A 14,004-nucleotide genomic window follows, 5' to 3' on the forward strand; every position below is an offset into this window, starting at 1 on the left:
GGCGGGGTGTCCCGTTTTGGCCCGCAGTTAAGAGACTCCTGGAGGACCAGGGCTGCCTGCGCTGAGGAGAGGAAAGAGGTTGCACAGTGCCGCTCTGCGTGCAGCCGGCGAGCAGGCAGGCTGCCTGCAGCCAGCGGCTGATTTAGTGCCTGCCCGTGCCTGCGATAGCAGCAGCTCAGCTGCGGCTCACGCTCGCATCCTGCATGGGAAGCAGGGCAGGAGCCTGGGTGCTCCGTCCTCGGCCCTGCCTTGCGATGCCCGAAGGACCCAGAGGTGCTCAGTGCTGCTGGGCGAGCTCAGGACAGCGGCGGTCTGTCCCAGGGCGGTTGTGCGGTGCTAAAGCGACCGCTTGCGTTGGATCCCTCAGCCCAAGATGCTGCTCCGAGACACCRCGTGCACGAAAGGCAGTTTTCCAGGGCCAGCCTGTGCCTGCCCTGGACGGGAGCTGGGTTGTCTCATGCTTTATGAAGCCCAGGCAGGAGCCTGAGCGCTGACGTTTCTCCTCCAAGCCCGTCGAGCAGCACTGCAYGCTCGCTGTTCGTGGGGATACCATGAGGGAGGTATTCCCTGCTCAGGTCCTCCTGCATGGACAGAAACCCTGCTCCAAAAGACGCTGGCGCAGCCGCTCGTCTCCCTTCCGTGCCACAGCTCCCTTTGCAGTGGCCACACGTGGGCTGTGGCCTGACGGCACGAGTTGCTCYGCCGTCCCCGGGAAAGCGGCTCTCGGCTCCCCGGCAGCGCCGCGGCGGGCGAAGGGGCCGCGTGCRTGTCCGAGCCCGGAGGCACGCCACGGCCAGGCACAGTGCGCCYTGCGGAGCGGCAGGGACGGTGCGGGGACACCTGGGCCCCGCGCGTCTGTCCGCTGGCATTCCCTAGCCCCGGCTTTGGCAGGACTTTCGGAGGGAGGTGCTTTTTATCATTTTCGACGAAAGCCTGCAAGGTTTCTGGAGCAGGCAGGGCACCGATGTGCGCTTCCCCTACGGATCCCCTCTAGCGGCAGCGGCAGCTCCGCGCCGAGCGGGCGAGATACCTGCGGGACTACAGCACCCAGTGGCCTTGGCGGCGTCCATCAAGGTGCTTTTTTTTCCCCGACAGCATTTCGGAGGGGCCTTGCTTCGTCGGCCCTTTTAACCCCGGCGTGCCTGGCGTGCCTCGCGCCTCTCCGCTCCCCTCCTTCCCCGCCGTCAGGGTTTGGAGGTCGTTGTTTTAAGAGCCCATTGTGGCTGGGAGCGCTGGGACTTCTCGGGCTGGGGTTAGCCCGCTGCCTGCCTTTTGTCCCCGAGGGCGAGCGGAGCCGCTCCGACAATAGCCGGAAACGGTCTCAGGCAGCGCGTCGCCCCGTGTGCRCTCGCTTGCCAGGGCCCCGTCTGGAGGGGGAAGGCGGTTCGCAAGGATTGCATTGTTCGGGGCCGATAAACTCCGGAAGCCCGAGCGCAGAATGGAAGGAAGTGTCAAAAGCCTCGAGGCCGGGGTTGCTGGGCCGCACGGCGGGTTCCCACGGCGGGGCCRCGGGCTGGCGATCCTGGAAAGCGCGCCGCGGCCCCGGGCAGCGCCGGGCCCACCGGGAYGCCAGCACCTTCCGGCCTCGCTCAGCAGCGCCTCGACTGCTAAAGCGCCCGAGCTGAGGTGGGCAGCGGGGCGCCTGGGCCCGGCTCTGGGCTTCGGGGCTYGGAGGCTGCCCCGATGCTGCTCCAGGCTCGTGTCACCTCCGCCGTGCCCTAGATCGGCCCAGGCCACCCCTGGTTCCTGGTGGAGGAGCCCTCTGGGTGCTCCCGAGGCTCAGAGGCTGCCGTGAGAAAACCAGTCCTGCGTGGACTGCCCTGATGGTACCTGGCCGGTGTCTGGCTGGTCCCCAGGTACCGTGGAAGCCCCTTTGCCCTCTTACCCACCGCCGTGGCCTGGTCACGGCTCCGTCGCTGTCTTTGGGAGTCAAGTGCTGCAGGCGTGAGCCGGCTGAGCTGCAGGGACGCAGCCCTGGGCAGCCTGGCGAAAGGCCCACGTGGCCACGGCCGTGCTCTTCCTGCGGGGTTGCGAGGTGGCCAACGGCCTCCCGCGTCCGGTGGCACCGAGCTCCGGGGTGCCCGGCACCCGGGGGAGCTGCGGGCGGGCTCACGAGGCCGGTGCACCCCAGTGCCTCGTGCTGCRGAGCAGAGCTGGGGAGCACCGCTCCCCCCGCACGGGCTCACGCACCCTGCCTGGGCACCGCTCCGGGTAACTCCGGGCGCCCAGCCTGGCTCTGCTCGGATGTGGTGCTCTGCAGGCTGGAAAAGCCCAGGGAGGGATCCCAGGGTCCTCGCAGGACCGCAGGAATAGGAGCGTTCGGGTGCCTCTTCCCACCTTGGGAACAGGGCGATGTGGGTGTCCTCCCTGGGGGAGGTGTCACCGGTGGGGTCTTGAACTTGAGGGGTGCCCTGATCTCYGGGGGGGCCTAACGTTTTCGACTGCCGGGAAGGCTCGCTGCCCACCCCGTGCCGTCTGCCTGAGCGTGCCGACGGCCTGGCCTCGGCCAGGGTCAGCTCCAAGCCCGGTGGCTGCCCCAGCGCGGCAGGGTTGCTCGCCCGCGTTTTGTTAAACGCCTGACACCCGTCGTCGAGTGCCTGTTTGGGAGGGCAGCCGGGTCTCCTGCCGGCGATGGCGCCTCTCTTCCCTGCTGCTCCGGTGGCAGCGTGTGCAGGAGGAGGCTTCCTCGCGGGCCGGAGGTGCCCTAAGGGCGGCGGCGAGCAGGGTCACCGTGCCGGACGCGGCGCTTCGGCACAACCAACCGTGGTGCCGGGGAAGGAGCCRCGGGGGCCCGGGCAGGTGCCGGTGCAGCGCGCGGAGCGCTGGCGTGGGCAGCGGGCACCGCGTGGGCACCCGCGGCGATGCCCACCGCTCTTCCGTTTCCCCCGCAGCTGAGCGGAGCGGACGCCGAGTGCAGCTGCGACGAAGGGGACGAGACCTCCCGCAAGAAAAGGAGCAAGAGCCTGTAAGTGTCCCGCCGYGGTGACATCGGCCTGCGCCCGCCGCGGGCTGCGGCTCAGTGGGGGCCGCGCCGGCTCCCTCTGCTTTCGGGGCTAAGCATCTCATCCCRGGAGCCCTTGGGTCCCCCCCCCATCTCTCTTTCCCAAGCTTTGCAAGGAAGGAAGCGGCGGTGACGGACGTCAGTTCGGATCTCGTTTTGGGGGTCCTTGGGGCCTCATTTTCAGGGCGGAGGGCAGGCCGGGCGAGCGCCGGGGGTGCTGCACCGCCCGGCCGCGGGGGCTTGCGTCGCCTGGGCGGATGCGGCGAGGGAGCCGGCTCTCGCCGGAGGCTTCCCCGGTGCCGGCACRGCTCCCGCTCGGGCCAGGCTGGGAAGCGGAGTTCAGGGAGAGGCCACGCAAGGCCCTGAAACATGAGCCGGGAGCCTCCTTCCCGCTGGCCCCGTGCCGGCAGGAGGGCTGGGGAGGTTTCCCAGCGCGGGGAAGGGCTCCGGCACAGCAAACTGGAGCGCTAGGCTGATCCCGGCCCCGGGTGAGCCCCGCGCCGGGGGGGACCGGGGCCACTGAGGAAAGCTGGTGGCCACCTGGCCTTGCTCCCCGGCTGGGTTCGGCTCTGAGACCCCCCCCGCCTCTTCCCGGGGGGCTGCCCCCCAAAAAGGGCTACCCTAAGGTGGGCGCTTGCGAGGACGAGGGCGCCGGCGCCTCTGCTTCTCGCTCACGCAGCCGCGCTTCCGCGGGGACGGAAGCACCCGCGGGCGTTGTTTTACGGGGCGAYGTTTTTGGCGCAAGTTGCCTCCGTGGTTTTTTTGCGCGGCGAGAGCCGACCAGGCGCCCAGCGTGGCGGCGGCGGGGCCTGGACGTAGGGCTCGGCTCGCCGCACGCGGCTCGGAGCCCCCGGAGAAACCCCGCGTGTTTCGAGCGGCGCGCGAGCCGGCTGGGAAGCGCGGGCTCGGCAGCGTTTCGCCGTGCGCGCGGGCTGCCAGCGAGCGGCACTGTTGCCCCGCGAGGTCCCGCGCAACCGCTGCGGCTGGATATTTTTAGCTCTTTTCATTATCCCCCCCCCAACCCCGACACTTGAAATTAAAATTCATCCTTTCCCATCTGCAGTGGGGGCATCCCCCCCCCCCCAAGCCCCAACTTGCTTCCCGCAGCCCAGGCCCTGCCACAGCTCTGGACACCATGGAGAGGGGCCGGGAAGGAGGGAGGCTCCAGCCCGGTGCCGCTTCCCCGCTTYGGGGGGTCGGGGGCGGCTGCGGAGAGGGTTTTTTTTCCTCACCTTGAGACAGCAGGGGATGCGCTGGGGAGCGGCTCGGCGTCGCGCGGCCCGGCTATTGGCTGCGCAGCCTGCTCGCGGGCCGTCCGCGAGGAGTATTTATGGGGCAAGTGGCTGCCGTCGGCACTCGGCTCCGCTCCCGGCACCGGCAGGCGCCTCCGGCCGCCGCTCGCCCCCGAGCGCCTCCCAATGTACCCCAGCATGGTGGACTTTTCCGAGAAATACCTGGAAAGGTAGGAGTCGCTCGCCGCGCTCTGGCGGGCGGCGCGGTTCGCAGGGGATGGGGCGCGCTGGCTTTGGAGCGTTGCGGGCGGACGGCGGCAGGATGCGACCTCGCGGCCGTGCCCCGGGGGCAGGTCGCTTCATACCTGGGACTCCAAACGGAGACCAGCGGTTTCTTACGCCGCGTTATTTTTGCTGGGGCGTTTTATACTGCAGCCGGGGTCATGCACGCCTGCCGCTAACGCGCCCCGGTTAAGTGGCGGTTGTTATTTATTTGCCATTGCGTGCAAGAGGAGCAGTAAGAGAGCAGCGTCTAGCTCCTTGTGAGTTCGGAAACTTTTCCAGATGTTGCACGTTAGAGAGAGCGGATCTGTCTGCGGGCCGTGCTCACCTGCGAGCTCCCGAGCTTTGTGCGCTGCAGGGTTACGCGCCGCAGATTGCTGGTGTTTTGCAGAAGGCTAARTATGTGTCCGGCCCACGTGCGCTGTCTCTCGCGTACCCCTGCGCACACACAGGGGCTTTTCACTGCTTTTAAAGCCCCRTGAGAGCCCGAGCTGCAGCGGCCGCCTCGCTAAATTGGGAACACCGCTCAAATTGTCGGTTGGAGACGTGTGGGATCGCGGCATCCCGCACGGCGGCTCTCCCTCGGGTAGCGGCGTTGCTGGCAGCGCCGTAATGGGAGGCAGATGGTGTTTGCGGCGGGAGGCTCCTTGTTTTGGGTCCGCTTTTCCCACGTTAGTGTTCAGCTGATGGTCGGCAGCTGGCAGCCAGCGGGACTCGCCGCCCCGCGGGGACGAGGGGCCGCAGCCTGCAGGATGCGAGGCGGCGAAACTCAGCGCCCGCCTCCCGCGGGTGCCGGAGGTCGCRGGGAGCAGGGGGGGCTGGCAGCCGACTGCGCGCTGAAGCCCGTCGCTGGCTCGGCGCCGGCGCGCTTGGCACCTTGCAGGATTGAGCCGGGGGTTGTTGCAACTATTTTTCTAGTGAATTGTTGCGTTTTATTGCCACGTTCTGAGGCCAGCGAGACCCGTGGCTCCGGACAGCATCACTCGCTGTGGGGGACCCCTTCATCTTGCATCCTCCCCGTGCTGGGTGCTGTCCTCAGCGGGCCCTGGGCACGGTCTGCGACGGGCAAAGGGGCTCCTCCGCGAGCCCCAGGGTGCATCCAACTGCATGAGTCCCGTGGGACCCAAGGCGGGTCCGGCCACGGCACCCCGAGGACCCCATCTGCCCTGGTGCCACCGCTGGCCTTTGCTGCAGCCGGAGGTGCCACCGTCCTGTGCGTGTCCCCTGTGCCACTTCCATGCCACAGTGTCATGCAGGAGCTGTGCCACGAGGGGACAGCATCGTCCGCGCCCTTCCTCGYGCCCGCCACCTCTGCTCCCTCCCGCACGCGCCGGCTTGGCCACTCGAAAGCCTTTGCGCTGCCTGGTGGGACCCGGGGCCGAGCAGGGGGTCCCGCTTGACGCTTTCCTGCAGCAGCTGCCCAGTTCTCCTGTGCGCTTCCTCCTGACTGGGGGAACTGGGAGCCCCGTGTCCGGGTGCAAGTCTGTCTGCGGGACCCGCGCACCGCAGGGTCGGCTGAACCCGACTTGAGGGCTCACGCGGGGTCGTAGCGCCGGGTGTCCGAYGTGCGCGAGCACCCAGCACCCTCCTCGCAGCCTGTCCCGCGGGCAGGGTGACCGCCCTGGGCAAACGCCCTGTTRTAAAGAGCTGCCTTTCTCCAGGGCAGCACCGGGGACCGACCCGGCGCCTTGCCGCTGCGTCCCGCGCGGGCCACCAGCCGTCCCGCTGCCCCGCGTGGGTCCGAGCGCAACCCTTAACCCCTGCTTCGCCAGCCGCCGGCATCCCCGCTGCATTCCCGAGGCCGCCTGGGCTCTATAAATAGCGCTCGTAAATGGCCCCACTATCCTCCCGCGGTGCTGATTTTTCCACCCTTCCTTGGGTTACCCCAGCAACGCCTGGCGGAGCCGTCATAAATAGCTGCAGGCCGTTTGCGGCCGTGGCTGGGCGCTGACACAGCCCTTACTCACACATGCCCCTTTCACGCCATGGAGCATTTAAAGCTCCTCCGGGCTGAGCCCTCCCACTTCCGGACTCGCCGGCCCGGAGCGGGAGCGCGGCACAGAGCCGGCGTCAGAGCGCCCGAGCATCTGGCTGCGCTGGTCGCTCCGGGGAGCCGCTCCGCGGGCTGCGAGGCCCCTGCGTGGCGTCACGGCCCGAGCAGCCSGCACCGGACGAAGCCGCTATGCCCTTTTTCCGGGACCTTTCCAAGCCGCAGCCGCTGGAGTTTCACTCGGAGATGCTGCTGGGCRTGCAGCGGCCGCACAACGGGAGCTTGCAGCGCCGGCACACCATGAAGGAGTAGGTGTCGGGGGCGAGCCGGYGGGCGCCGGAGGGCCAGCGCGAGTGGGACGCCCTCTCGGTCTTGTCCCGTGCCTTCCCTCCGCACCCGCTAAAGTCGCGTGGGGCCGCGCTGGCGGCCGGTCCCTTGGGCGCGAGCCCCGCGGCCCCGGCGTCCCTGCAGCCCCCGTCGCTGCCCCTTGCCCGGCTACTAAACCTTGCTCTTCCCCCTAGAGCCAAAGACATGAAGAACCGCCTGGGGATTTTCCGGCGGCGGAACGAGTCTCCGGGAGCCAACCCRAGCAGCAAGCTGGACAAAGTGCTCAAGTCGCTCAAGTAGGTAGCGCGAGCGGGAGGCGCGGGTCACCGGGGCCGGGCACCGGGCAGCCCGCCGGCCCTGGGAGCTTGGGGACGARCTCCGGTCATGCTGAGTGTCGCCTCCCGGCAAGCGGGGAGAAGCTGGGGTTGCCCTGCTGCCCCGGCCGGCGGTCAGGGAGGCTGCGGGCCAACAGCTCTTCTCTCTGGAGGAGCTTTTTTAAGCAGCTGTGCTCCGAATGCTTTCTCCAGAGGTGGGTGGGAGGCTCGCTGCCCAGTGCCTTGTGTCTGGGAGGCAGCACAGCTTTTGGGAAGAGATCGGCTCGAGCTGGAAATTTCCCTCGTGGCTGCTTTCCCCCAGCGCCTTCAACTTGCTATAGGACGGTTTGAAAAACCACTTCTGCTCTGGAGATGCTCCAGCAGACAGAGACAAACCCTCCCCTCGCAGCCTGCCCTGCCGCTGCTGCCTCGTGCTCGGCGGCTTAAACGGGATGGCCGAAGTCCTTGGGGTCAGAGTCTCTGCGCCTTGTGGCCCTCGTGGCCCTCCGCTTGCCGGATGGGGAGCTCTCGCTTGCAGCAGGGAGGCTGTGTGCAGCGATGGGGCCTCGGCAGGGCTGGCCCTGACGTGTGGCCCCGGGCTCTGCACGCGGTYCCCAGGTCCGTCCAACTTGGCCTGGGCGCTTTAGCTTCTGGCTCAGCTCTTGGGCCTTGCTYGGGGCTTTCCTGCTTCTTGCTCAGATGCCCCGAATGGCTCGGCTGCTCGCAGAGCCCTGTTTATATTGGATTTTCCTCCTGCCAGTCTAAAGGCAGAGGGTCCCTTCCAGGAGAGCTGGCGCGGTGCTGCCTGTGGGCTGTAGCGGGCGCCGAGCCCGGCTTTGCAGCCTGCGGGTGCCCTGGAACGCCGGTGCCAACGTCTGAGCCGGGGCCAGCCCGGCCGGGGCAGATGGCGATGCTTTGCCTGCTGGAGATGTTTGGGTTTCGCGGCAGCTGGTGCTGTCTAGCGGCAGGCAGCGAATGCCGTTGTCTCCTGCCGTGAGTGGTGTTCGCTGTTTTGCTGTGCCAATGTGCGCCCCTTCTCTCGCAGGCCGGCTCCGGAGGAAGCTCTCAAGTGGGGGGAGTCTCTAGAGAAACTGCTGCTTCACAAATGTAAGTGTTTTCCACCTTCTTCCTCTTCTGTTTTCCACCAGGGGAATATCTGGACATGGGCATGAATAAAGCTGGGATTTCCTATCTTAATCCCTTCTGGCATTTTGGGGGGACAACAGGGCTAGAGATGAGGTTGCCCTTTTCTGGTATCTGTGGTGCCTTGAGGAGCCAAGGTCAGCCAGAGGCTCATGAGGAACTTTTAGGGGAAGGTGCAGGGAGGAGGTATTTCAGGTCGCAGCTTTCCAGGGTGGCTTGGCTAAGGCTGTTCCCTGCCTGCGAGCTGGGAGTAGAGATATGTGACTGTCCCCACAGATGGGCTAGCAGCCTTCAGAGCCTTCCTGCGCACCGAGTTCAGCGAGGAGAACCTGGAGTTCTGGCTGGCGTGCGAGGAGTACAAAAAGATCAAATCACAGTCCAAGATGGTGTCCAAAGCCAAGAAGATCTTTGCGGAGTACATCGCTATCCAGTCCTGCAAGGAGGTGAGAGTGGCCACCGGGCCTTAGCTGCCGTGGTGTCCCTCGGGGCTCGGGGGGCACAGCAAGGGTGCTGGACTCTCGTACCATGCTGAGTTTGCATGACGGCTGCATGCCAGCAGGCCTGGTCGTGTGCACGCATGTTGCTGAGAGTGTGTTGGGCCGGCCAAGCCTTGTGGTGCCTTTGCCAGCATCTCCTGTTGCTGCAAGCAGGAGCTGGAGCTCCCTGGCAAGCCCTCCTTGATGGATGGAGGTGCTGGCGTGGCATGGGTTGGTGCAACAGCCCTGCAGAGCGCAAGCTCAGCACGTGCGGGGTGGGACTGCTGTGTGTAGCTCAGGCTTGCTTTTTTAAAGAATTTCTCTCCAAAGCTATTTTTTATCAGGGCTGTGCTAGTGAGTGCCTGCGATATGCAGTTGGCTGCAGGCAGCACGCGCGTGCCTCGGTGGCTGCTCCCGGAGCCGCTCACCGGGGCTGGTCTCTGTTCCCTGCAGGTGAACCTGGACTCCTACACACGGGAGCACACCAAGGAAAACCTGCAGAACATCACCCGCAGCTGCTTCGACCTCGCTCAGAAGAGAATTTATGGGCTTATGGAGAAAGACTCCTACCCCCGCTTCCTCCGCTCTGACTTGTACTTAGACATAATTAACCAGAAGAAAGCCAGCTCCCCGCTGTAGACCCAAGGTCTCTCTCGGGGCAGAGTGGGAACTGTGTGTTTACATGAAATCGGGTGGTGGCGACCTTCCTGGGGGATGGCGGGAGCTTGCCTTCCTGCTGGCGTTCATGCCCCCAAGCCATATTCCTGCAGCAGCCGGGCATGAGGCAGGCGAAGGCACCAAGCGTGAGGCCGAGGGACCAACAAGCCAGGCAGTCTGGTACTGCTCCATCACCCCCATCTCACCATCGCTGGTACGACGCCTCTGGGGTGACTCTGGCATGGATTTTAGCCAGGAGGGAAGCTCCCATGAGACTACTGTGAAGCACATGCCTGAGCTGTGAGCGCTCCTGGAAGGCGACGAGCGATCCCGACTCGGTGAGGAGGAGGAGGACTTTTGTGCAGGGCTCCGGCAAGGGGAAAACAGCACCACCGTGAACATCTTCCCTGGACATAAGACTTCTGAACTGGACCAGTCCCACGTCACCGATGCTGCTGTGCTTCCCCATGCCGGCGAGAGCCTCGCTGGCCTGGCTCCCGTGCTCCCCCGATGCAGCTATCTCACAGGAGCCCGGCGCTTCCTTCGCTTGTGGCGAGTCACCCCTGGGAGCAGCGAAAGCCGGTTCGTCCCCCCTGCGCTGGAGGTGTGCAATCAAACCGCTTCCTGCTCCCATCCCTCACCTCCTGGTTTATTTATTGACCTCCTATAGCTGGACGCGTTGCTGTGTAATAGGAAATCCTTGTGTCCTTTCCTGTTCTGAAACTACAAGTGCAATATTTGTGTGTGTCTCGGCGGAGTTCTCCCGTGGAACGGATGCCTTCTCTTTTAAGAGTGCGTACAGAATTTTCTAAGTTTGCAGGTTTTATCTGACAAACGGCGTGTTCCCTAGCAGCGGGCCGCTGGGGGAGCCTGGGTGTATATATCATTCCCTGACGACAGAGGGTTTGATGGTGTAGATAAGCAGCTCTGTGAATCAGACGCTCTCACTACTCTGGATAACGATATTGTGTTTTGAGAAACGTGGGTTATTGCCGAACCTGGCAGAGCTGGATAGACTGTCTGCGTCCAGGTGCCGAGTTTACAGTGCAAAGCATCTCTGCAGCTAGCAAAAATACATTGTCATGGTCATAGGTAAATAAAAGGAGAATATAATTTCTTGTACCTGCCTTTTCTTGGTGGTATGTTTCTCCAGGCGACTCGGCGCTGGCAGAGCTGGGCTTCCCCTGCTGCACCGAGTAGTGTAACATTATGTTATCGCATAGATGAAGGTGGGAGAATCTGGTGCCTTGAATTTCAGACCTTTGTTCTGTGGTGACGTAGCCACCAGATGCTCCGAGGTTAAGGGCCAAGGCCAGGCTTAGGTGTAGCGCTGTAGTCACACGGAAAACTTTTCCCCAAGCTAGACTCCCAGGCCTGTTCCCGTCGATAGCATTTAAATGCAGCAGGGCATAAACCTCTGAATGTGGAAATGCCCAGAAACAGAAGGGATCTGTGTAGTTCAGAGTCCCTCTGGGGACAGATCAAAACTGAATCCAGGAAAGAAGCAACAAAAAACCAACGCTGCTGTTCTGAGTTCTCCTGGCTGCGTGGCCTAGCAGGGACGTGGCTGCCCCGGCAAAGGAAGCGCTGTGGGTTGAATCAGTATGTCCTTCTGCATTGGCTTCGTGAAGGCTGCTCACGTTGCCTTTGGTAGTTGCAGCGTTTCAGGTCCGTCACTGGGCTCTGTCACCTGTGGGGCCAGGGGGGCTCTGTTGCCTCCACCCGGGAGCTTCCTTGTCCCCGTGTGCTGGCCGCGGACCACCATGGCAAGCCCAGAGCCATGGCTGATGGGGAAAGGCTGTCAGACATGGTCTCTTTTGGGGAACTGGCTGTGTTTCCCCCCCCTCCCGTCCCCTAAACCACCAGAGGGTGATGGCCAGGTGGGGAAGCTGAAGCAGAGCTGATGGGACCCCTGGGAGGTTTGACTGGAGGTTGCGGGGCTTAGTGGTGCCTGCGCTGCCGACCAGGACGTTGGAGCGGCTCCTCTGGGTCGAGGTTGGGGGGTGGGCGCCCAAGCTGCAGGCCCAGGAGCTGCTTGGGCCAGCCATGGCCAACGCAGCCTCCCTGCGAGCCTAGCTGATCCCAGCCCTTCGCAGCCCCAGGCGGCTCCTGGGCTGGCATTTGGGTCCCCCCTGGTCCCTGCAGCCTGGGCAGGGGGCTTCTCCCCGGGGCAGCAGTGCCAGGGGCTCCCGGTGCCCGGCTGTTTTTTGTATGGTGGCCGAGGACCTGGTGCGGGGAGCCCGATTCCCCCGGGAGCTTTAGTGGCCCTGCTTGAGGGTGCTGGGAGCCAAGAAAGTCTTTTTCTGTGGGAGCTGGCGGGATTTGGGCTCCAACTTCATGCTGCCAGGGCTAGTGCCTGCCGCACATCCAGCCCCGCAAATTCAGCTCAGCGGCAGCATCTCGGGGTAGTGCCATGGGACTGGCAAACCCAGCCTGTCCCGGGAGCAACCAGGCAGCGGGACACTGCCCTGACCCCCTTCCTGGCATGGGGAAGGGGCATGCAGAGCCCTGACCCCCACCCAGGTTAGGGCTCAACCTTGGTCCCTCAGCCCTGGTGACCGCACTGCTGCCTACTTCTCCCGCGGGGCCGGTAGCCTCCTCTGAGCCAGACCTCCCTGCACAGAGGGTCTCTGGGGAGGCTTGGGGTGGCACACGGCCGGGGTGGGTGTCCTGCGGGCACGGCAGCGTGCTCGGAGCCTGCCTGCAGGAGCACCAGCACCCGCTGAGCACTGCGAGTGAGCCAAGTCTTGGTCCTCCGAAGCAGAGCCTGGGCCCTGCGTCTTTTTCTCACCCCGGCTCTAGGCAAAGCTGCTTGTTTTGTGATGGTGGAAACACAACGGAGATGCTCGCTGGCGTTACCAGCCAGGAAGCCTTTAGCGCCTCGCCTTCCCCGCCCAGAGGGTTTTGCTTGGTACCTGGCTTGGTGCAAAACGTCAGCTTGCTGCCCTTTACCCCTCTCTCCGTTGCGTCTATGCTCTCGGCTACCCCTTGCTTAGTCACAAGCCATCCACGTTAAAAAAATGGTTATTGCTTCATCAGCGTCCCAGTCCTCCGTGTCCCTGGGTTCAGCCCACTTTGGTCCCCGTTGGCCCTGGGGACTTTGCAGAGGGCAGGAGACTGATGGTTTGCGGTCACGGCTGCGTTACCTTCTCTCGCCCCGAACTCTGGGTTCAGCATCACCTCCTGGGGCTTTGGGTGATGACTCCCAGCAGCATCCAACCCTCGTGCAAGTTGTTTCTAGCCTGAATCCTGGCTTGCATCTGTCACTTGAATTATCTGAACCTAGCCAGCAGAGAAGGCAGGAAGGATTGGAGCTGCTTTGAGACACGCGGTGCAGGAATCTGGCACGTGTCTTTGGATAAACGCTGCCGACCTGCCTGTGGAGACAGTCCCTGTAAGGAACAGATGCGCCAGTGCATGTAAAAGACGAAGAATGGTGACTTGGAGGCACTCCCTGGAGAAAACGGAAATAGCCCGGTGTTAACGATATAAATGTGGTTATTGCTGTAATAGAATTTATTAGCAGCAGTTCAAGTTGGTCTGAGTCATTCTGCAAACATCACCCCTGCATGCTTTGAAGGTGCTCTGATTTCCAGGAGAGGCAGGGCTGGGGGTGGGAAGCAAAGCTCGGTTGGGAGTGGAAATACTCAGTGCATTCGTTGTGATCTCCCAGCCCTGCCAATGCCCTCTGCTGGCCCACCGGCACCCGGTGGCAGCACGGGTCTCGGCACGACCCCTGCGGTGACACCGAAGCCACAGCTTTGTCCCCTCCATGCCGAGAAGAGGAGCTGCATGATCTTCTCGAAGACCATTCGTGCCCCGTGAGTGAAGGACGTAGGAAACTCGGAGCAGCTGCAGGCGAACCGTGGGCTGGGCAAGTCAGACCGCGGGGAGGGCTTCGCTCTGGGGGGGACATCAGCCAGGATGGAGAAACGGCCAYGCTACCCAGGCCAGCTCCTTTTCCAAAGGGGATGAGGGGGACCCAGGGCTGCTGCGGCTATTCAGAAGGCATTAACAACGAAAACAGAGTGGGGAATCGAAATATCCTTAATTTAGCGCAAAATGAGATTTACAGGACAAAACACAATCAGGCTGCAAGGGATTGGGAAGAGAAGAAATTATTCAGCTGTTGATGCCAATGCTGCGAGCCTGGGYGGTGAATTTGGGAGTGAGCCCTCCACGAGCGCACATTCAAACGGATCGGCGTTACTGAAACCCAGCGGGACGGTTCCCACGGCAGGAATGCTAAACTCACAGGGGCTCACCTGGCTAGGGATGGCCCCGGAGAGGGAAAAGTGGCATTTCGCAGAGAAAAAGCCATTACCTGCACCCAAGCCACTGCCGCTGCAGCAGCGGGAGGGCTYGAAGGGTGTCACAGGATGGTGACTGTGAGAGCACGAGCCGCGGCGCTGGCCCGGGATCACTGCTGTGTGTCCCAGGAAAGCTGCTTCGTCCCCAAGCCCCGGTGCGCGCAGGCAGCTGGCTGYGGCCACTGCCACCCCGGCGCTGCCCTTTTGCCGAGCTGCCAAAGGCAATTTCCAAATGCGGAAACCACTGCCTTCCAAATCAGGGGGATGCTCYG

General features: G+C 63.8%; 1 protein-coding gene across 3 annotated transcripts in view; it reads left to right on the forward strand.

Annotated features, from left to right (window-relative positions):
• Nucleotides 1–10,522, forward strand: part of RGS3 (regulator of G protein signaling 3) — a 97,517-nt gene extending 86,995 nt beyond the window's left edge. For 2 of the 3 annotated variants that reach the window (XM_026059765.1, XM_026059766.1), the window contains 5 exons: nucleotides 2,892–2,965; nucleotides 7,027–7,128; nucleotides 8,192–8,253; nucleotides 8,566–8,732; nucleotides 9,219–10,522. In XM_026059765.1, coding sequence (XP_025915550.1) covers nucleotides 2,892–2,965; nucleotides 7,027–7,128; nucleotides 8,192–8,253; nucleotides 8,566–8,732; nucleotides 9,219–9,404 — 591 coding nt within the window. In that variant the 3' untranslated portion in view covers nucleotides 9,405–10,522. Of the gene's footprint in view, nucleotides 1–2,891; nucleotides 2,966–6,387; nucleotides 6,814–7,026; nucleotides 7,129–8,191; nucleotides 8,254–8,565; nucleotides 8,733–9,218 lie in introns of those variants that run through there. The other variant, XM_026059767.1, reaches the window with a different exon arrangement.
• The last annotated feature ends 3,482 nt before the right edge of the window (nucleotides 10,523–14,004 follow it).

Source organism: Apteryx rowi, unplaced genomic scaffold (assembly GCF_003343035.1).
Source record: "Apteryx rowi isolate R43461 unplaced genomic scaffold, aptRow1 scaffold_16, whole genome shotgun sequence".
NCBI classification, from domain to species: Eukaryota; Metazoa; Chordata; class Aves; order Apterygiformes; family Apterygidae; genus Apteryx; species Apteryx rowi.